The sequence below is a fragment of the Bathycoccus prasinos genome (assembly GCF_002220235.1).
Source record: "Bathycoccus prasinos genomic : Chromosome_1".
In the NCBI taxonomy this organism is placed as follows: domain Eukaryota; kingdom Viridiplantae; phylum Chlorophyta; class Mamiellophyceae; order Mamiellales; family Bathycoccaceae; genus Bathycoccus; species Bathycoccus prasinos.
In genome coordinates, this window is record NC_024008.1 from 706669 (window position 1) to 727999 (window position 21331).

Here is a 21331-nt window from a genome sequence, read left to right on the forward strand (position 1 = left end):
AAGACTGCGCGACAGAGAGAGACGTAAAGAGAGACAAAGAGAGAGAGACAAAGGCGCCAAGTTTCAGTCGTTTCCGAATACTACTAATACTGCTGATACTAACAGTCTTCGTCTTCAAACAATCATCATGTCTCTCCCAAACGTTTCCGAATGGTTCAAACCGAGGATTCAATTTCGTCCGACCTTGGAGAAAGCGCTCGAAGGTTCTTCTTCTCTCGACGAAGAAAGTGTCTTTAATCTGCAAATATTGACGCATTTACGCTCAAAGTTGGAGTTTCGAGAAAGTGCGGAGGTGTTTTTGCGAGAGGCGAGGGAGAAAATGCTACTTCCGAGGCGAATGGATGCGAACGGATTTGAACGCGAGATGAGCGTGTGGGAGATGGAGGCGAAGTTTGGGATGACGCGAAACGACGCGAAACGACGGCAGAGACGATATGAGATAGAAAAGGATACTCATACGAATACGAAATATAGTTGGGAAAGCCATTACGCGGTGACGCCGCCGCGCGCCGACGCGGCGGCGGGGGGGATGAAAAATCCGCTCGCGGTGGTCGCGAGAGGCGGGCGTCGACCGAAGAAGGACGCGAACGAGAAGATATTTTTTGGATTTGACGACGGGGAGACTGCGTTTACGAGAAAATGCGCGGATACTTATTTTGGTGAAAGATTTGAGTGTCAGAGGACGCTGCACGCGCACAGAGACGCGTGTTATTGCGCGGTGTATAATAAGAAAGGGGATAAGTTGGTGACGGGAGCGGACGATTGGTTGGTGAAAATATGGAACGCGAGGAACGGCAGATTGCTCGCGAGTTGTCGAGGACACACGGAGCCGATTACGATCGTTGAAGTTTGTCCGAGAGATTATTTAGTCGCGTCTGGGTCTCTAGATAAAGACGTGAGAACATGGAAATTAGAGAGTGGAGAACCGGTGTCTGTTTTGAAAGGGCATTTTATGCCAATTACAGTGGTATTGTTCAATCCGGCAAAACCTTGGATTCTCGCGTCGGCGAGCGAGGATGGAACGATGAGGTTGTGGCACGCGTATAAACACTCTGGAGAGCAAAATGCGGCCGTTTTGGATGTCCACGGTATGGTTTCAGGACCGCAAGCGGCGGCAGACAACGACATCGATAGAAATGGGAACGAGAACGAAAATAACGATAACGATACCACCACCACCACCACCATCAACAACAACAACAACAACAACAATAACAATAATAATAACAACAATCCTCTGGAAGATCAACATGAGCAACGGCAACAACAAGTACACGGTCGGGGAAGACCACGAACTCGTCTCACGCGAGTATCCACTCTTTCCTTCAATTGTGATGGAACGGCTTTGATTGGGGGAACAGATACGTGTGCTTTCACGTCTTCTCGACTGTTTTGTTACGACTTCGATTTGAGTAAAATAAATGATGAAGCTGCAGGCGAAGCTCCTCCAATCCACGCGATGCGCGCTTACGATATGCCAAGTAATGGCACATCGCCGCGTGCTACGCACACGCATGATGTAGATGTAACAAAATTCAGTAACACGGACCCGCGCACCTTCATATCGGGAAGTTCAGATGGATATGTAATGTGTTGGCGAATGCCGCCGAAACCCGCAGATGGTGATGGGATGATAGCGTTGTCGACGAAAAATGCGAGCGTCGATAAACGCGTGCGATGTGTCTGGAAAACGCAATCTGAATGTTGGAGAGAGATGTGTATGGATGGAAATGGCGATATTCAAAGGCCATTTGAAGTTCTTCAAGCGGTCTGGACGAAAGATGATAAATACGTTATCGCTACATTTGCCAACGCGATGCGTACAGCTGAGGGCGACGGTGCATCCCCGTTGGTAGAGTTTTTTCATTCGCATTCTGGAGAGTCGGAAGGAATCATTGGACATAATAGTCATGAGAAAACCATTGTCACTCTCGAACCGCATCCTTTTTATCCAGAAATCTACTTAACGGGAGGTTACGACGGTCGAATAGAAATGCGATGTATCGGTGGTGGTGTGAAATCCATGCGAACGTTCCGTCCAGAATTTAATGGCATTAAAATCGTGGAGTTGCACTGGAATCCGGATGGGTTATCGTTTGTAGCTTCAGATGTAATTGGTAATTGCTATCTGTTTGGCGTCGGTGATAACAAACGCTACTTAACGCAGAAAAAAGAGCAGTTTTTCAGCGTCGAGTTTGTCCCAGAATCTGCCATCGCGCGAGACGAGCACGGTGTCGCGAGAGTATACCAGGATCCTCCCGCTAATCTGGTTTATGGCGAGACCCTTTTTGAGCGCTACAGTTTCGGATCAGCAGTCCTGTGCGATCAAATGGGCGATCCGTACTCGGCTCCTTTCATGGATGCGTTCAAGAAGGGTGAAAATCTTGAGAAGTATTTTTGTGCTATTCCTCCAAACCCGTCTGAGCGCGAATTTGAAGGTGTGTGGAACCGACGAGACGGATGTCAACACTCATCGATGGTACAGTTGATGATATCGAATCGATACAACCTAAATGAATTCGTTTTGGGGGACGATCCGGTATTAGAAAACGACGACGAAGTGGACGATCCAGACGACGTGGAGAGAGATCCGGACATTATAATATCAGATGATGACGACGATGACGACGATGAAAACGAGAACGACGCTGCCATGGACGATTTAAGAGGATTGGAGGATTCAGAGAACGCAAACGCCTCCGACGACGACGAAGACGACGATTGGGGCGTAACCACTCGGCGTAGAACGCGAAGGCGCCGCGCCGATAATAGAGTTCGCATTGAGGCGGCTGAAAACAGACGCCGTTTGCGAAGAGCTGGCCGAAGATCGTACGTCGAGTCCGAGACGGATACCGACGAGGAAGAAGAGTACGAAAGTGATGGAGATGCCGAAGACGAGGAAGAAGAGGCACGACTGCGAACGAGACGACGTCAGAATAGTCAACAACTCAACTCAGAGTCAGAGGAAAATGAAGCAGAAGAAGAAGAAGACCGTCGCCCAGGGCGCCTCACGTTCGTCATGGGTCCTGCTAAACGTTCCGATCAATGCTTCAGTTGGTTATTACGCGAATTCCAGGGATATGGCTGTTACGTTCCACAACTCGGTGACTCGGTCATGTACATCCCCCAAGGTCACGAAGAGTTCCTCGATGCAATGGAGGATACTCTCTCATGCCGCGTTTGGGAAGAGAAAGAGGATGTTCGATTCTGCGAACCTTGCGTCGTCTCAGATTTGAAGTATATCATCAACACGAGTAACGGAAGTAGAATTACGGATGCCCCATACGAGACGATTTGTGAAGTGACGTTACGATTCGCAGACCCGCGAAGCGCAAACTTCGGGGAAACGTTCTCACTGAAACTTCCGAGGTTGTCCGTTCCGGATTTTATCGTTTGCGTGGACAGATTTACAGACGCTCGCGAGCAGAAATGGAAAGCGAACGATCAAAATGTTTTCTGTCTTTGGGATTGGGAGATTGAAGATGAGGAACATCCGGGTAATTTCGGCACATGGTGGCACGGCGAAATCTCCTCGGTTGTGAAAAACGAAGGTCGATGGCGCGGCTCGCCGTGGAACAACTTACGCATCACGTATTCCAACCAAGCGAATGAAACCGTCACGCACTGTTTCTGGGAGCTATTTGACGCGGACGATAAATTGCGCTGGCGTCGGGCAGCGGAAGCGAGACAGCGCAATCGAGCGAGCGATTGTCTTCTCGGACCCGCTTTATCTACCGAAGTCACTCGCGCGCTCACGCAAAAAGTTGAAAAACTCATCGCCAACGATAGGTTCCTCGCGTACGTCACGGACGCATCGTGCGACGACGTTTACCTTCGCGAGAGTTTGGGCGTAAACGCAAACTATTGCAAAATTGTTCCGCTTCCGATGTCCCTGGAACGGATAAAACACCGACTCAAAGGTCGATACTATCGTCAACTCGATGCGTTCAAATCCGACGCCGAGTTGATATGGACCAACGCTGCCTTATTCCACGGTCTTAACTCGAGCTTTGAAGCCGTCGCGAAGGAAATCAGAGACGAACTGTTGAAAGACGTCGACGAAAACGACTTTGTCGCAGAGACGCACGAAATTCATTTGAACTTTCCGAGTTACGGCGTCATTAAGAAAGAGAAGAAGAAGAGCGAAGAAGAAGAAGAAACAGCAATGGAGAATGAAGACAGAGCGAGAATGATTTCGGAAGAAACGAAAGCAGAGGAGGAGAAAGAAGAAGAACAACAACCGACTTCGCGACGAACCACTCGAGCGAACGCTTTGACGACGCCTCGAGATTCGCTCCCTTCGACGACCCAAAGGTCTTCCTCGCGACTCAGAAGAGGTAGCAACAGATAGAAGATAGAAGAAGAAGAAGAAGAAGAAGAAGAAGAAACAAACAAACGCGGCGTGTACAGCTAGTAGTAGAAATAGGATTCAGCATCTCGAAAAGAGAGCGCCGCTGCTCTGCGTGTAAAGTAATACTGCTAACGATGATGATAATATACAAACGACGAACTCTTTCTTTCTTTCTCTCCCCCAGCCGCGCTATTAGTATTAATACGTCCTCCCCCCTCCCCCCGTTATCTCCCCGGCGGCTTTCTTGTGGTAAAACAAGTCCGTCTTGGCGCTCCCTAAGTTTATAATCTTTGGACACCCGTCCCTGTCCTTCTCCTGTATCACGCACCCTTGGCAGTAATACGCGTCCGAGACCCCAACTGCGCTGCATATGACGCACCTTCCTTGATTGGAGCCGTAATTGCACTCGTCGCACACTCTCACGAGCGTCGAAGGGCGGACGTAGGAATCGCAAATCACGCATTTTCCGTCGCACTTTTCGCAGAGCCGACCGATGGCAATGCCGGGCATTTTTCGGCACATGATTAAGTCTGGGTGGTGTTTCGCCATTTTGAGATCGAGAGCGCGTCACCACGACCAATATGTGCGAGTTTCCGACTGTGTTTGTGCGTTGTGCTTCAAAAGTTGCGTATAAAAATGGCGAATTTGGGGAAAAGTCTTCAAAGACTCACACTGCGAACGATACGACGACGACGACGATGCTCGCCTCTAAAGCACCACCAATACCACCAAAGATAAAGCAAAAGCACCCCTTTTCGACGATGCGCAAGAAACACCACCATTCGCGAAGAAGTGCGTCGTTCTCGTGCTGTTCCGATGATGCTAATCATCACTCTCGAAGACAGAGCAGGAGGACGGTTGTGTTCACCGCCGTCACTGCGTGTACGCTCTCGAAAACAAAGACAGTAAATGAAGACGATAAAGGAGCGGCGTGGGCGTACGAGGACGAGAAAACAGTCCCGGCGCACCAAACGGAGGACATGCCACCGGTAAAATATAAAGAGTACGTGGATTACGACCGCGGGTTTTCGATGAAAGTTCCCGAGGATTGGCTGATGGATACACCGAACGGTGTTTTGGAGAGAGAGTTTCATCCGAGAGCGGAGTACGGAGGAAGACGGTGCACAGTTATCGTGAATCCAGTTGGGAAAGTGGAAAGTAAGAGCGACGGTGGGAACGGTATTCCAAAGCTGAGAGACTTAGAGATGGAGGAATACACATCGGCGGAGAAGTTGGGCAAGACGAGAGCGAACGACTTTGCGCCGTTAGAAGGCGCCACGGGAGGCGCAAAAGCGGCGACATTTTTAGTCAAAGCGGAAGAAAAGGAAGACGGCAGTTTGTATTTTTACGAGTGGAGGAGTCAAGCGATGTTGAACTTCCACTTTTGGGAGGTGGCGGTGTTAGGTCCGGGCATGAGAGGATCCGGGAGAAAGTTAGGGAGGAGAGACGTCGTTTCGGTGAAATGTCAAATGCCGGAGGACGGCATGACGCCCGGAGACGTTGAAATCTTCGAGACTATCACGCAGAGTTTAAAACTGTTGCCATTGGAAGAGGTGACAGTTGACGATGAATTTTGATGATGCTTGCATTAGTTGCTAATTAAAGTAGTAGTTTTAAATTGCCGCCTGTTCTATATAATGTTACATTATGCCGTGTGTGCGTAACACCTATTTTACTTTTCTCTCGCCTCGATTACGAATCAACTCCGCGTCCTTTTCTATACCTTCTAACCGTAAAACCTCCACCAACCTTAGCGCTTCCTCCAGTCGTTCCTTTAACTTTCTCTCCCTAACAATCATCTTTTCCCTCAACAACTCGAATCGTTCTCCGTTCCTTAACATTCGGTTTTCCTTTTCCAGCTTCTCGCACCGCTCGCGATGCGAATCCCGCTCCTCCTCCATCTCCGTCGCTTTCCTCATCCACGTCTCCACGGAGTCGTACACCTGCTTCACGTACGCCTCGTTCTGTTCCGTTCTGTTCGTTATATCTTTCATCGCGCGTTCGCTTTCTTTCTTCGCTTTCTTCAATTCCACTCGCAACGTCTGCGAAAGCCTTCGCTCGAGGACAACTTTAGTTCTCATCTCTGCAACGAAAGCACTCTCTCGCGAATCGAACACGTCTCGCGCGCAGATACTCGCGCCATCGCTCAAAGTCTTCTCCTCTTCCTTTTCCTTCTTCTGGGAAAGGAAATAGCTCCCGACGTTCGCCATCAGTTTCTCCACGTCCACTTTTCTTTCCTCTTCTCCTCCTCCCGAACGGCTTTCCCGAAGCAACTTCGTGGTCGTTTCAAACGAAATCTCTTGTTCGGTATACGGCCACAGTTTGCGTATCTCGTACCGCGAGTACTGGTGAGAAGCTTTCTGTGCTCCCAAATGTACCTCTATCGCCGTTTGGAGACGTTTGACGAGTCGGTCGATCTCCGTATTCATCTCTCAAACGCGTCTCGGGAAGTGTTTCGTTTGGGGAAATTCGTACGTTTCTTCACTCTTTCATACGCACGCAAATATGATGGTCGCTCCTGTTTTCTCCTCCTGTTTTCTCCTCCTCTTCTTTGCGTTAGCACCTTTGGCGAAGGCGCAACTCCACCACCAACACTTCGGAGGAGGAGAAAAAGGAATACCCGAGGAAGCGAAAGCGGATGAATCCGTCATGAGGAACCAACGCGTCCTGGGAACGAGAATAGAACGAAGTTTAAGATGGAATTCGAGAAGCGCGACGGCGAAACAAATATGCGCGAGAAACAGACACGGAGCGGAATGGAGCGGCTTGTTGAACAGAGCGGATAAGTTTATCGAGGAATTGAATCAAGAGATGGACGGGGGGGGAGGTCACGTGACGTTTTACGACTCCGCGCTAAACCGGCCGGTGTTTGCAGTGACCAAACGACCTCTGTCGCAGTTTTTGGAGGAAAGCGTCAAGCACGGATGGCCATCTTTTCGGGCGGAAGACGTCGTGTGGGAGAACGTGAGGATATTAGACGACGGCGAGGTGGTGACGAGAGATGGTTTACACCTCGGGCATAACATTCCAGACGAGAAAGGAGCGAGATTTTGCATCAACCTCGTGTGCGTCTCCGGTTTCGCGCCGGAGAGATAGACGTAGTGATGATGATTTGTATAAGATTGTAACAATAATAATAATAATAGTGACTGCGTTGCTCAGCTTTTCTCAATCATCCGCTCGAGACCGCTTGGCAATCCGGTTGACCTCCGTCGCTTTTGCAGGAACACTCGGCTTCGACTTTACACTCGCAAGACGCGTCGCATACCATCAAGTTATTCTCCACCATGTACTCGTGGAACCCATGACTGGGTAACAGCGCCATGAACGTAAACTCATTTCCTCTGACGTACTTTGCAAACGCTCCGTTGGCGGACCATTCCCCGTCGATTCTCAAAAACACCGCCTCTTTTCCTCTCTGGTCTCTATCGCCGACCAAATACACGTAAAAGCCCAAATCTTCAAACCTTTTCGCGATTTGAAACGTACCATCAAACACCAAACTCGCAATCTTATTCGTCTTCAACATCGTCTTCCCTCCTTCCAACATAATATCCGCCGCCGCCTTATCCACGTGCACTAAACTAATCGCGTGATTGATGCAAAAGCCCAACTTCAAACCGACTTCGCTGGAGCACCACTCCCCGTCCGGCGTTTTCGTCTCCAAATCGATAAACTCCGTAACCTTCGCCCCGTACGCGTGCGTTTGCTTCTTCCCAACATCTATCGTCTCTTTCTTCTTCTTCTTCCCAATCAAAACGCCCATGTGATTGTACGCCTTCTTCGCCTGTCGATTATCGATCAACATCTGTTTATCCGTCTCGTACAACCTCACGTCGCAATTCTCCTTCCTATTACTCGCCAACATCTCGCTGTGCACCCTACCCGCAAACGCTCTCCCTTCCGGCGTCGTCCCGACCAAACTGATAATCCTGCACTCTCCCTCGATCGTGTTGCTCTTCGCGAACGCTTGCACCGCTAAATCTGCCGGCACTTTCTTCGCGCCGAACGTGATTCTCCCTTTCTTATTCGCTTTCGAGACCACCCCGGAGTCTTTCGCAAACGACGGTAAAAAGTCGCAGTGCTTATTCCTGGAATACTCCAACTGCGCGTGTTTCATGCTCTGGTCGCAGGTTGGACTTGGAGGACTGGTCGGTGGCATAGGAGGGGCGATCTTACCGAACAAAGGTGAATTCCCCGCGTCCATCTTGTGCGCCATGCGTATCGCGTCGTACACGCTTTTCGCTGGATTTTTCGGATACTTCTCCGCCAACGCGTAACATTTCGGTAAAATCTTATGCAAACTCTCCTCCGTGATGTGCCCGGACATTTGCGCGGCGATCAACCCAGTTTCGCACTGCGCCACCGGCTCTGCCACGTTCCCGAGTTTGTCCGTGAGATTTAATCTCGGGTTCAGTTGTAAACCGTCTCGGTGCCAAAAGAGGTGGACGAGCGAGAGAAGGACAAACGGGATCCAAAATGGACGCAAAGTGTGCGCGAAGAACTCGCGCGCGCGGAACCCGAAAACAGCCATTATTAGTATTATGTATATATCCTCTCGTCGCCTTTGACTTCTAGAGGACTTTGTCTTCTTTGTCTTCTTCTTCTCAGTCTTTTTAGGAGTTTGATACTCGCTCGCTCTCGTTTCAACAAGAAGAGACAAGTTCTTACAAGGAGGACGAAAAAGTGAAGAACATCGAGAGAGAAACGCCGAAACGCGAAAGCGTTCGAACGCGATCTCCTAAAGCGAAGAGGAAAGGAGGAAGAGGAGGAGGAATCAACGATGCATGGTCTGTGCGATAATGTACACTATTCAACGCGTTTCTACTTCAATCATCGAATGACACAAGACATAATTATTATTTAGCTAAAAGCGGGTAGCGCTTCCTATTCATCGGGCGACGTTGCAGGCGCATGTTATCGGTGCGTTTGTTATTTCTCGTCCGTTTACCTTTGGTGTTTACGCCCCACGGCGAGACAGATTGATTGCCACCTTTCGATCGGCCTTCGCCGCCACCGTGGGGATGGTCGATCGGGTTCATTGCGGTACCGCGGACGGTTGGACGGACGCCTTTCCATCTTTTCGCCCCGGCTTTGCCCATGTTGGTGTTTTGGTGCTCGCGGTTGGAGAGGACGCCGACGGTGGCGACGCATTTGGACGGGACGAGGCGGAGTTCACCGGAGGGGAGTTTGATGGCACAATAGCCGTCGGCGCCTTTTTTAACCAACGTGGCTGAGGCACCGGCGGAGCGCGCTAAAGCGCCGCCGCGACCGGGGACGAGTTCGACGTTGTGCACGATGGTGCCGATGGGCATTTCCGAGAGCGGCATGGCGTTACCCGGACGAACGTCGATTGCAGAGGAAGGATCACGACCGTCCGCGGGTTGACCACCTCTCGAAGAAATCACGTCACCAGCTTTCGCTCCATCCGGTGCTAAAATATACCTCGGTTTAATCCCGTCCGGATAATCCACCAAAGCGATTCTCGTCGTTCTGTTGGGATCGTATTCAATCCTTCTAATCACTCCGTTCACGCCAAACAAATCTCTCTTAAAATCAATCACGCGATACAAACGCTTGTGACCACCACCTTTATGCCACACCGTGATTCGTCCGTGATTATTTCTCCCCCCACTCTTCGTTAATCCTTTCGTCAACGCTTTCAAAGGTTTGCCTTTCCATAACTTCGATCGATCCGTGATGACGCGACCGCGGAACCCGGGCGTGGTTGGTTTATACGCTTTCAATCCGGCTTCTTTCATTTGCGAGAGTGATTTGGCGTACGTGCGGACTTGAGTGCCTCCAAACATCGTCATCTTCGGTGCGATGTTGGAAGTATCCTTCTGCCATCTTTTCGCGTTCTCGAGTGATGCGCCACCGCCGCCGCCGCTCCAACGACACGTACCGCTCAAGCTCCGCCTCGTTTGACTCCTACCAAAGTCCACTTTGCCACCGAATCTGATCTTCTCTCCGCCGCTCAAAGCCTCCTTTCGCGGAGAGAAATGAGAACAAGAGGAAGAGAAAGGAGAGGACCAAAACCGCTTTAAGGTGGTGTTGCTGTTGTTGTTGCTCGTGCCGTTCAAAAAACCACCCCTTTTCGAACACGACGCGAATACATTCGATGCGGCGCGAGAAGACATTTGCATCATCGAACGCGCGTGATGTTGTTCTCGATGTTGTTCTCCTTCGAGCGTCGTCGTTTTTGCCATCTCCCGCGCCGAGGCGAGCAATCTCCGAATCGCGAACCGTGACGATGATCGCGAAGTTGTTGCTGATGGCGACATGATGAGTACACTTCTTCTTCTTCTTTCGCGAAAGAAGCCGTCGTCTTTAAGTAACAAAGTTGTGAGGGGTTTTCCCGAGGACAAGATGTGGTGGATGTGAATAAATACGCTGGATATACTAGTAAACGTTACAACCGCCTCCTTAAATAGAAGCATAAATAGAAGCATAAAAGCGTCATCGACTGTTCTCCCTTCCGTCCCCGAGTTCTTTTATTTCGAGTCCTTCTTCTCCTTCCGTCGTCGTTAACAACTCTTTGTCGCTTTTCGCGCTCGCGTAGACGTGCTGACAGACTCTGAGAAACTGAAACGAGACCATGAGCGTCCAGACGTGATTCAAGGTCATGCTCGCGCTTCCTGGCGAGTATAGTTTCATCCACGCGGCTAAAGCGACGGTGAGGAGGAGATTGAACATTTGGGTTTTGCCGACGTATTTGGCGCCGCCCATGCCTATGCGGATGCCGTCGGCGGCGTAGGTGAAGGAGCCGACGCCGACGGAGGCGACGACGTACGGTTTGACCGAGGCTAAGGATTTCACCAGTTCGGGTTCGATGAGGTTGAAGTGACCGGCGGCGGAGATGGTGATGGAGGCGACGCAGCACAGGATGATCGCGGAGAGAATGGCTAAGCAGAAGAGGATGCTGCGCATCCAACACGCTTCAATTTTGTTCGTTTTCAGTTTTTTTGGTAGGAGGACGGTGCCGAGCGTGAACAACGGTTCGATGAGGTAACAGACGAAGAAGTATATATCGAGCGCGTATTTGTTACTCGCAGCGGCGATGACACCTATTTGCGTTGCCAGCGCGGTGCACAAAGTATAGACCAGCATTCGCGAGGCGGAACCGCAGAAAAGCCAGAGGGTGGAATCGGTGACGTCGGACTTGTTGAGAAGGTTAATCGCTTTCATCAGCAGTTTCGGTAAATCTTTGGAGCTTCGGCGAACGGTTTGGGAGATGTTAAAGAAGCCTCGATTGTTCGCGCTGACCAAGAGAAATCCAGCCGCGACGAGTTGTCCTACACTCATTGCGGTACCGGCACCGATAACAGAAGCCAAACCTCCGTAACTGGGATGAATCAACGCGACTTGAAGAACCACCGTCGCTAACATGGCTAATCCAAACGCGCATAATGGCGTCATCCCGTCTCGTTCACCCATGTACGCGCCCTCAAAGGTCACGCCGACGGCGAAGAAAGGCAACCCGAAACATCGAATGGCCGTGTATAATCTCCCGAGTCTCAAAGCGTCACCAGATACGCCCAATATTCGCATCGCCGGCGCGTACATGAATTGCATCGCGAGCGCGAACGCGATGCCTAACCCAAACGCGGCTAACACGCTCGCTTGCACAATTTCTCTCGTCTCTTCGGTGACCACGAACTCTTGATTCCCTTGTTGTCGTCGTTTACTCATTTCCTTTTCTTTTTCTCCTTCTTTTTCTCCTCCTACCTCGTCCAGCTCATCTAACGAAATCAAACTCCTCGCCGCGCTCGCTTCGCTCACCGCCGTCGTCACCCCGACGCTCAACGCGAAACACACCTCCTCGATCAACCAAAACATCACCGACGACGGCGCGATGGCGGCTAAGTACACCATGCCAACTCTCCCAACCAGTAAGCTTTCCGTGCATCCAATCGCCGGTTCGCACAAAACGCTCAGCAACGAAGGCACCCCGAGTATATAGACCGAGCTGATTATTTTCATCAACGTTGGTTTCCCTAAAGTCTGCCAAACAACCGAGATACCACCTTCTTTCTCATCCGTCTCGTCGTCCGCGCTCCTTCTGTTCGTCCTCCAATTCTCCGGTTCGGAGGACCCCTCGGCGGTGGTCATCGCGCACGAGAAAGGAGAGGAGGAAGCCTCGGCGATGATGACGGAGGAGTCGCGCTTTGTGTTGATAGTATTGGACATCATCCTCGTCACTGGCGGCGGCAGCGAGGCAGTCGTAACGGTCTTTATCCTCCTCCTCCTCAAAGTCCAACGAGAACACCATAAACACCGACGCAAAGCAGGAGGAGCATTCATTCGAGGAGTGTCATTCGCACTCGCATTCGGTTTCCTTTGTCTTCTCCTTCGTCTTTCTCCGTGGTGTTGGTGTTCCCGAGGAGGAGGAGAAGGGGAATAATTTAACAACATCTCGAGACGAGGAACACCTTGTGAAGATACCTTTGTACGAACGAAAAAAATACGCGACTTTATACTACACTCTACAACTACGAACTATTCTCTTTAACGCCTCTCAGTTTCCCTCTCTCCCCTTTGCGCTTCTCCTTCTTTTCTTTCTTCTCTCTCTTCTTCTCTTTTTTGCGGCGCTTCTCTTTCTTCTTCTTCGCGCTACTCTTTTTACGAGTACTACCGCGAGCGTTCTCGTTCTCGATACAGTCTTCTTTGACGACGTCGTCCATCCGAGCGCCGATTAAACCTCTCCCTCTTTTCGTTTTGCTCAGGAGCAAGAGCTTTCGTATTTTATCTTCGATGTCGTCGTTTTCGTTTTCGTTTTCGTTTTCGTCGTCGTTTTCGTCGCTCGAAGATGAAGACGACGACGACGTCGAAGCTCCTCCTCCTCCCGCACGTCTTCTCTTTTTGTCCTCCTCCTCTTGGTCTTCGCTTCGTGTTCGCTTCTTCGTCCCGGGCGTCTTCATCTGTTGTTGTTGCTTTTTCCTCCCACCTTTACGCGTTGTCGGTGTTTTCATCACCGCGTCTTCCTTTTCCTTCGCTCGATATAAGCTGTTTGAATCGCGATATCTGTTCGCGTGCGCGCAGTTCGCGAGCGTCGACACGAGAAACCGTTTGTTGATTTCCAATTTGATTTTTGAATTTGCTCTGCTTTGTAATTGTTGTTGTTGCGTATGATGTTGCTTCATCATCATCGATTTCATCATCTTCTTCCTTTCGTCGTCTGAATCGTCGTGATTCGTGGTCAAGTACCGAGCGGTCGCGTCGAAGAGTTTTCGCGTCGCCATTTTGTGTGTTCTATTCGCTGTGCGAGAATGGAGAATTGGAAAAACTCTCGAGAGTTGTTTATTAGAGATACGAATTTATCGTCATTTATGCGTGAAAGGTACACGCGCGCAGAAATGCACACACAAAAAAAGGAATAAGAGAGCAAATGTCGACTCACGATGGAAAAGGAGGGAAGATTCCAACCGTGTCGGATTTCGTGGAGAAATTCACCGAGAAAACCTCCGAGCAGATGAAGAGTTCTTTCATCATCGCGAAATTCGCTCGAGTGTTGTACGGGAAGAAGTGCGACCAATCCATCGCGGGCACGTGGACGCAAGTGTCTCGCGTTCCATCCTCGACGACGACTGTTTCTGACGAAGATGAAAAAACGACGGACTCGCTGTGCCCGTTGTTATCTGGTTTAGGCGCGCCCGCGTTCGTGTGCGGCATCGTGGACCGGTTGACGACAACCTTGACTATTTCGTGCACAGACGATTACACGTTACGGGTGGTTGATAAAACACCTCTTACGAAAGAAAACGTCACGGAAACTGGTCTGAGAGGCATCGGGAAAGAAGAGACGAGATGCAAGACGAAAGGCGGGAGGAAAGAGTACATGCTCTCCGGAGACGTGAAAATGGACGGGACGAACCAGTTCGCGTGCAGATTGATATCTCGAGGAGATGGATGGTGGACGATATCCGAACGCTCGTTGACGGACGAAAGCGGGAAGTATTTGCGCGAGAGGAACATATTGCGAGCGCCGGGGAAGAAAGACGTCGTCGTCGATCGATATTTCGAAAGAAGTAAGTAGATGTGAGGAGGAGAAGGTTACGTAGAAGAGAGATTTAGAATAATTTTCATCAGCTCGCGAGATTATAAAAACATTTTTCAACGTTCTAAGACCAAAACGGCTTCGCAGTGCGCGGTATGCGGGAACAGATCGACGGCTGCGGCTTTTCGCGGGCGGAAGGGAGGGCCCATGTTTTTCGTCCTCAACGCGCAGAGTTCGACGCAGTTTTGCGCCATGGACTCGGGGTTACAAGAGACGTAGACTATTTTGCGGAGTCTGGTCTCCATGCGGAGCGCGTTGAGAACTTTTTTGTGTAAACCGCACCGAGGCGGGTCGACGATGGCCACGACGTCGTCGTAGAGGAACTCTCGTTTTTGTTGTTGTTGTCGTCGTTCTTCTTCGTGTTCATCTTTGCTTCCCTCTTCCTCGTTGGTGTTTCCGGCAACTGTTTTCACGTCCTCGCCGTACTTTTTCAGCACGACGTCTAAAGTATCCTCGGCTTTTCCCGCAATCCATTCGCAATTCGTTCTGTCGTTTAATTTTGAGTTTTTCTCCGCGTCGCGAATGGCGTCTTCGACAATATCTAATCCGACAACCTTCCCAACCGAATTGGCGAGGGTTAACCCGATCGTACCAGTACCACAACACACGTCGAGCAATAACGAATTTCCGTTCGGCGATGCCCACTCGCCGGCTAAGGCGTACAGCAATTCCGCGGCGGCGGTGTTCACTTGGAAAAACGCAGAGTGCGATAAGGAAAACTTCAATCCGCACATGTGTTCACAAATAACCATCGGCTTGTTGTTCGCAGTATTTCTGTCACCAACAACAAGCTCGGACGTGTGTGCATCCGCAGCAGCCATGTTTGATACGAGTTCGTTGTGCTGACGTAATTGCACGGTGATAAAAAACGATTCCGGTTTGAACGCGCTCGCCGCGGTTTCCATGGCGTCCCGAATACCTTTCAGCGCTTTCTCCATTTTCGCCGCTTCGAATTCCTTACCTGGATTAATTTGTACAACGACCATAACTTCCGAGTTTTCTTTTGGCGTCGGAGCGTCCAACGATAACGCGTCTTCGGCGTCGTCGATGCCATTCACAGTCACTTCAGCGTTATCATCTTCTTCATCCTCGTCCCTCTCGCCTTCTTCTAATCGAAGCCATTTGCGCCACGCTGGAGCCGCGCAATTTTGATTACTATCATTATCATTATTACTATTACTATCACCTAACATGGACGGAGCGCATCCACCTTCACGAACAATCAACAAGCGCCAAAATCCACTCCCGTTTCGCTTATCCCAACTCGGCAACGCGTCCTCTGTACCGGCGACGTCCCTGAGATACTTTTGCGCGGCTTCTTGAACGCAAATCGCCACCTTTGAAATGTTCCTACATCCAACGGGTTCTCCAATCGCCACGTTTCCTTCTCTGAATAAACCGACGTTAAACCCAATCGTCGGCTGACCTTGGTTATTATTTCCAATCGTAAACTCCGATTTGTTTCTGTATCCCTCGAGAACCGGCGAACGCACGATGCCTACTAAATCGCAACACCGTTTATTCTTCCTCGCGCTGGCGTCTTTCAACCACTGTTCGGTTTCCTCTTCTCCCTCAACATCACTTCCTTTCCCGTTGTTGTTAGTATTATTCCTCTTAAACTTCTCGTTCGCCTTCCCGACGAGTTCCGTCACCATCGCCAACGCCTTCCTCACCTTCGCCTTCTTCATTTTCAACTGTTCCGAATACTTCACGTTCCACAACGGACACACCGCGTCTCGCGCCTCCGTTTTTGCTGTTTTCTTCTTCTCCTTCTTCTCCTCGTTGTTGCTGCTGTTCTTACCGCCTTTATCTCTCGCCTCGCTCATGGTCACTTTCTTCCCGAACTTCCATCCTTTCGACGAAGCGCCACCTTTCATCATCGCTCCGCCAGCAGAAGCAGCATCGCTCTTTCCTTCCTTTTCCTTTTCCTCCTCCTCCTCCTCTCTTTGCTGCTTCGCTCGTTCCTGTAACTTTTTCAGGCAATAATCTCTCTCCTTGGGAAAGTTAAACGTCACGAACGCGTGCGTCCACCCCGTTCGTTTTTTAACTTTCGTGTGTCCCGTCACGCGCATCTCGTGCAACGCGAGGCGAAAGCGTCTCTCGTCCCATCGCGAGGGAAGGCCTCGAATTAACGCGGTGCCGCCTGATCTGTTGTTGTTATTGTTGTCGTCGTCCTCGTCGTTGTTTTTGTTGTTTTCATTCAAAGACTTCGCCTTCGCTTCCTCCGCCGCCACCGACTCATCAACTCTCGTCCTCTTCGTCTTTTCCTCCTCCTCCTCTCCTCTCGGTCGCTTGCGCGAAAGAGCGTCGTCGTCGTCCGCGGTTGCAGCGGCAGAGGGAGGCGCGTCGTCGTCCTCTTTCCCCGGCGAGATGATCATCAGGTCGATGATCTCGTCGCGTGAATCTTTTCCCGTCGTTTGCCCCGGAAAAAGCTCAAGGAGTGCGCGCGAGAAGTGCGTCGTCGTTCTGATGCATTTTCCAATGTCTCTCGTCACTTTTGTTCGTTTGCGCGCTGACGCGTTGTCTCTCTTTTGCGCGCAGTTTGAAGAGGTATACATATATATACATACAGAGCAGACGCGAGTATCGCGAACAACAGCGCGCGCGAATTGTTCAGAGAGAGAGAAAGAGAGAAGTCTCTCTTCGATGATGATTCGTTGTAATCCATCGCACACCGTTACGACGGGAAGACGACGACGGAAACCAACGGCGTTGCGGAATTCTCGTTCAAGAACTCTGATGAGACCACCTCTGCGAAAAGGAAAAGGAGGACTCAAAGCCGCCGCGAAAAAAGGAGACGAGGAGGAAAAGGAGGACGCGTTTGCATCGAAGTCGTCGTCGGAAGACGCGTTGTCGAGCTTAGAGCAGCTCGGAATAATCACCGAAGCGAAAGAAGAGGAGAAAGAAGAGGCAAAAGCGACAGTTGTAGAAGCGAAAGATGAAGATGCGACGACGGGAAGAAAAACCTCAAGCAGTGCGGAAGGAGAAGGAGGCGAAGATGATGTGAAGCTTCCGGTGCTTTTCCGGATGATTAAGAAAGGGTTTCGCGGCCCCCCGCGAGCGGGAGAAGGAGAAAAAAGCACTACGAATAATCCGCTCAATCGACCCAAGTATCAACGAGCGGAAGGCGTGACGAAGTATTGGAGTCCGTTTTTTTCTCCTCTGTCGAACATATACAACGTGCCGACGGAAGAGCCGACGGCGGCGGAACGGTTGGCTGTTTTGCACTTGTTTTTTTTCGCGGCGGATTTCGTCGCCGTGAAAACTGGAGCGAATATGGAGGGCGGGTTTTTCTTTAGTAATTTTGCGTTGTTCGCGGATGCGGTGAAGACGCAAAACGAGTGGTGGCGGTTACCATCCGCTGCTTTGGCAGATTTTGGGTTAGAGCACGTCTTGGCGACGAACGTGTCGCTGTGGCTGATTGGGAGAGAAATCGAAACGTTGCTCGGGACGACTTCGTTTTTAGCGGTGTACTTTCTCGGCGCCACGGGAGGCGCCATCACGACTTTAGCCTTCGACGACAGCTCGAAATTAATCGCGGGAAGTTCTGGTGCCGTTTTCGCACTCTACGGCGCGATATTAACGTACACGGTCCTCAACCTCGAATCCGGATGGAACCAACGCGGCTTTACGACGCGTCTGTTTCGAATCGGCGCTTCCTCCATCGCGCTCTGTTACATAGCCTCCGAAACCGCCTCCGACGGCGCCACCCACGTCGTGAACAACTGGGATCATCTCGGCGGTTTCCTCTCCGGCATCTTGCTCGCCTACTACGGTCTGTGCCCGTTATTCTCCTCCATCCAGTTCAAACCGGGCGAGGTTAAAAACCGAGCGCAGCGACTGAATTTGGAAGATAAAACGTTAGAAGAACCGTTCGCGAAAACGAGCGCGATTTTATACGGCGTCTGCGCCAACCTCGTCGCCGCCAGCGTCGTCGTCGCCTTCAAGCGCGCGAGCGGAGTCGATGATTTTTAATCATCGTCACGATATAACGTGCGATCATCGTCGCAGTCATCATCACGGAACACACGTCGACGACGTAATGATACAATATTAATAATACTAAAGTATACGCACCACCGCGCAAAATTTTTCATCCGTAACGGAATATCTTTCACTCTTTGGATAACGAAAACTGCGCTTCACAAATCTCTCTCTCGACATACTACAGCGACGCACTACTACTTTGAGGCATTTTAGAATCAGACTTTCGCTACTCTACCGTTACGAGAATGATGACGACTTTAGCGATGGTCGGTTGCACGCCTTCGACCGCCGCCGTTGCGCGACGAAGGAGCAGCGTTAGGACACGCACGCGACGAAGAAGTTTCCCCGACGACGACATCAAAACTCTTTCTTCTGTCGACACGAACGCGACCGCCACGGAAGAAGAAGAAGAAGAAGAAGACAAAGAAGAACACAGTTTGAACAACAAGACGTCGAGGCGAGCTTTTTTTGAAGCGTCCGTTGTATCGTCCTCAGCTTTGGCCTTCGTGCTCTCGTCGACGACGTCTTTGTTCACTTTCCCTCCCTCAGCCTTTGCGATTGGCTTTCAGAAAGAGTTGAAGCCGAAACGCGCGTCGCTGAGCGATTTGAATTTACAAACGTCCATACCGTTTCAGTTTCGGGGCGAGGAACATGCGGGCGTTCAGTTTGGAGATTCAAGAGTGGGAGACGGGAAAGAGATAAAGTCCGGGTCTTTGGCGACCATTCACTTTGACGTGAAATTGAGAGGTTTGACCGTCCTCTCGACGAGGACGGCGAGAACGCTAGGCGGGAACAGGACGGTATCGGAACCGATGCAGTTCTCGTACGGGAAGTTGCCGACGGAGTACTCGAAGGCTTTGAAGAGGAAAACGGTAAACGGTATCGGTGCAGAGGTGAGGATTGATCCGGAACTTGGGGAGTTGTATGTGGTGAAAGTGTCGCCGGACGGGCCGGCGGCGAAGGCTGGATTTAAAGCGAACGACGTGATTTTAGAGATTGATGGGACGAAAGATTTGGCGAACTTACCAATTCAAGAAATTGGAGCGTTGTTGTTGGGACCAGTGGAGACTACCGTGGACGTGACGGTACAAAAAGGTGGTTCGCGCGCGGGACCGAACTCGCCGGTGGAAAAGTACACGTTAACGAGAGAAGCGACGATGATCGTGCCTAAAAAACAAACCGCGAACGCAAACGTCGAAGGCGGTGGGGGGTTATTTAATGGCGAGACTGGACCGGCGATACCGCCGGTGGTGTACGTTCCGGGTGCTTTAGAAGGTATGAAAGTTGGCGGTCGCAGAATTATCAAAACGCCGGCGGATTTAGGCTACGCCGACCAAGGCGAAGGCGAGATTCCTCCCGGGAGCGAGATTATCGTCGAGGTCGAGTTATTAGACGTGAAAGATGCCGCGTGATGAAATATCATACCAAAAAAGTACTTACTACTAACCCGCCGCGCAAGAGGAGAAAGATTTTTTTTTACGTTGACCTTTTGCGAGGATCCAAAAATAGACGCACGCTCCCCAACATAAATACTCTTTGAAAAGAGAGGAATCGATACCCACACGCGCGCATTCGATACGCCGCTCACGAGTACTAAACCCAATCGATCGATTGCCGATTATTCGAGCGCCTTTCGCGACACGACATGCCCGCCGCCACATCGTCGTCGTCATCGAACAACAACAACACCGGGAAGAAGAAAAAGAGTTCCGAAACCACCGCCAAGAAGACGAAAGGAGGAAAGAAAGAGCGCGCTTCGTCGTCTTCCTCTTCTTCGAATTCGGCAAAGACGGGAGGAGAGCATTCCTCTTCGTCGTCGTTCGTCCTTTCCGAACTGCAAACGAAAATCGTAAGATTGGAAACCGAACTCGCGAAAGAAGCGGCGTATCGAAACCACGCGCAGTTGGAACGAGACAAAATAAACGCGTTTTGGGAGATTTCTAAACGAGCTTTGGAGCGAAGCGAATCGATCGCGCGAGAGTACGAGAGACGCATCGATGACGTGGAAGATGAAGCGGACGTTCGAGTGCGAGCGAAGGTGCAACAGATTAAACACGAGCAGAAAGAAAACGAAGGGAAGGTTGACCTTTCGCGCGCGGAGAGTACCGAGGCGATCAGGGAGGCGAAGAGCACGTTCGAGAAGAGAGTGGAGGAGATGAGAGAGAAAATACGCAAAGAAGAGAGGAAGATTGCGGAGAGGGAGGTGAAATGTCAAGAAATGGTGAGGAAAAGCGAGATTGAGCGGATGAAAGAGATTACGAAGTTGCGCGTGGAGTTTGAGGAGAAGAGGGAAAAGGAACGCGAGGTCGCCGCGAGGAGGGAGAGGATGCACTTCGAAAAAGCAGAGCAGACTTTAGCGGAGACAGTGGAGCGATTGACGAAGAGCAAAGAGAAACAGCTTGACATTTTAGAGAAGGAAAGCGAAGAGCACATGAAGAAGACAGAACTGTATTATCGAGGGTTGAAGGAATCCGCCGAGGCGAAGACGGTGGAGTTATCCGCGAGAATCGCAGAGTTGGAGAGGAGGGTGTACCACGCGGAAACGGAGGCAAAGCGAGCAAAAGCGAAAGCCGAGGCTTCCGAAACGCCCGCAAAGCTCGCCGAGGCAAAGGCGGAATGCGAGGAGAAGAAGCGAATTCGCGCCGAGAGGAAAGTCCAACGCCTCGATTTCCTCGAAAAATCGATTAAAACGTGCGAAGAGAAACGAGAGGTGGCGGAAAAGAACTTGGAAAGAGCGATACAACAGTTCGAGGTGGTTGCCGCGGAGAACGCAGAATTAAAATCAGCGTTGTTTCTCCGCGAGAAAACAACCGCAAGTGGAGTCGTCCTCGGGAGAAGTGCATCGGCGAGAACTCCCGGAACGACGAGAGTCGCCGCGGCGTAGCATCGAGAAGGAGACGTTTACACACAGTACTCAACATCGATTCATGTATAAC

At 50.7% G+C, this 21331-nt stretch overlaps 14 protein-coding genes across 14 annotated transcripts; 7 read left to right on the forward strand and 7 right to left on the reverse strand.

Moving 5' to 3' along the window:
- Positions 1-127: 127 nt before the first annotated feature.
- Bathy01g03800 (unnamed protein product) lies at positions 128-4351 on the forward strand (the record flags this gene model as incomplete). The annotated part of the gene is made up of 1 exon (XM_007515388.1): positions 128-4351. The coding sequence occupies one exon, from the start codon at positions 128-130 to the stop codon at positions 4349-4351; it is 4224 nt and encodes a 1407-aa protein (XP_007515450.1).
- Positions 4352-4549: 198 nt separating this feature from the next.
- Positions 4550-4900, reverse strand: Bathy01g03810 (predicted protein; the record flags this gene model as incomplete). The annotated part of the gene is made up of 1 exon (XM_007515204.1): positions 4550-4900. One exon carries the CDS (start codon positions 4898-4900, stop codon positions 4550-4552), a length of 351 nt encoding a protein of 116 aa, XP_007515266.1.
- Positions 4901-5112: 212 nt separating this feature from the next.
- Positions 5113-5928, forward strand: Bathy01g03820 (lumenal PsbP-like protein; the record flags this gene model as incomplete). Its single annotated transcript, XM_007515184.1, has 1 exon — positions 5113-5928. One exon carries the CDS (start codon positions 5113-5115, stop codon positions 5926-5928), a length of 816 nt encoding a protein of 271 aa, XP_007515246.1.
- Positions 5929-6018: 90 nt separating this feature from the next.
- On the reverse strand, positions 6019-6780 carry Bathy01g03830 (unknown protein; the record flags this gene model as incomplete). Its single annotated transcript, XM_007515481.1, has 1 exon — positions 6019-6780. The coding sequence occupies one exon, from the start codon at positions 6778-6780 to the stop codon at positions 6019-6021; it is 762 nt and encodes a 253-aa protein (XP_007515543.1).
- Positions 6781-6856: 76 nt separating this feature from the next.
- Positions 6857-7447, forward strand: Bathy01g03840 (predicted protein; the record flags this gene model as incomplete). Its single annotated transcript, XM_007515726.1, has 1 exon — positions 6857-7447. One exon carries the CDS (start codon positions 6857-6859, stop codon positions 7445-7447), a length of 591 nt encoding a protein of 196 aa, XP_007515788.1.
- Positions 7448-7523: 76 nt separating this feature from the next.
- On the reverse strand, positions 7524-8885 carry Bathy01g03850 (unknown protein; the record flags this gene model as incomplete). Its single annotated transcript, XM_007515178.1, has 1 exon — positions 7524-8885. One exon carries the CDS (start codon positions 8883-8885, stop codon positions 7524-7526), a length of 1362 nt encoding a protein of 453 aa, XP_007515240.1.
- Positions 8886-9210: 325 nt separating this feature from the next.
- Positions 9211-10635, reverse strand: Bathy01g03860 (50S ribosomal protein L2; the record flags this gene model as incomplete). The annotated part of the gene is made up of 1 exon (XM_007515104.1): positions 9211-10635. One exon carries the CDS (start codon positions 10633-10635, stop codon positions 9211-9213), a length of 1425 nt encoding a protein of 474 aa, XP_007515166.1.
- Positions 10636-10810: 175 nt separating this feature from the next.
- Bathy01g03870 (MOP(MATE) family transporter: multidrug efflux) lies at positions 10811-12655 on the reverse strand (the record flags this gene model as incomplete). The annotated part of the gene is made up of 1 exon (XM_007515566.1): positions 10811-12655. The coding sequence occupies one exon, from the start codon at positions 12653-12655 to the stop codon at positions 10811-10813; it is 1845 nt and encodes a 614-aa protein (XP_007515628.1).
- A 188-nt stretch (positions 12656-12843) lies between these two features.
- Bathy01g03880 (unknown protein) lies at positions 12844-13593 on the reverse strand (the record flags this gene model as incomplete). Its single annotated transcript, XM_007515465.1, has 1 exon — positions 12844-13593. One exon carries the CDS (start codon positions 13591-13593, stop codon positions 12844-12846), a length of 750 nt encoding a protein of 249 aa, XP_007515527.1.
- Positions 13594-13739: 146 nt separating this feature from the next.
- Positions 13740-14387, forward strand: Bathy01g03890 (predicted protein; the record flags this gene model as incomplete). The annotated part of the gene is made up of 1 exon (XM_007515725.1): positions 13740-14387. One exon carries the CDS (start codon positions 13740-13742, stop codon positions 14385-14387), a length of 648 nt encoding a protein of 215 aa, XP_007515787.1.
- Positions 14388-14464: 77 nt separating this feature from the next.
- Bathy01g03900 (predicted protein) lies at positions 14465-16966 on the reverse strand (the record flags this gene model as incomplete). The annotated part of the gene is made up of 1 exon (XM_007515091.1): positions 14465-16966. The coding sequence occupies one exon, from the start codon at positions 16964-16966 to the stop codon at positions 14465-14467; it is 2502 nt and encodes an 833-aa protein (XP_007515153.1).
- An 88-nt stretch (positions 16967-17054) lies between these two features.
- Bathy01g03910 (rhomboid family protein) lies at positions 17055-18383 on the forward strand (the record flags this gene model as incomplete). The annotated part of the gene is made up of 1 exon (XM_007515529.1): positions 17055-18383. The coding sequence occupies one exon, from the start codon at positions 17055-17057 to the stop codon at positions 18381-18383; it is 1329 nt and encodes a 442-aa protein (XP_007515591.1).
- A 275-nt stretch (positions 18384-18658) lies between these two features.
- On the forward strand, positions 18659-19807 carry Bathy01g03920 (predicted protein; the record flags this gene model as incomplete). The annotated part of the gene is made up of 1 exon (XM_007515296.1): positions 18659-19807. The coding sequence occupies one exon, from the start codon at positions 18659-18661 to the stop codon at positions 19805-19807; it is 1149 nt and encodes a 382-aa protein (XP_007515358.1).
- A 233-nt stretch (positions 19808-20040) lies between these two features.
- Positions 20041-21279, forward strand: Bathy01g03930 (Growth-arrest-specific protein 8; the record flags this gene model as incomplete). Its single annotated transcript, XM_007515601.1, has 1 exon — positions 20041-21279. The coding sequence occupies one exon, from the start codon at positions 20041-20043 to the stop codon at positions 21277-21279; it is 1239 nt and encodes a 412-aa protein (XP_007515663.1).
- Between the last annotated feature and the right edge of the window lie 52 nt (positions 21280-21331).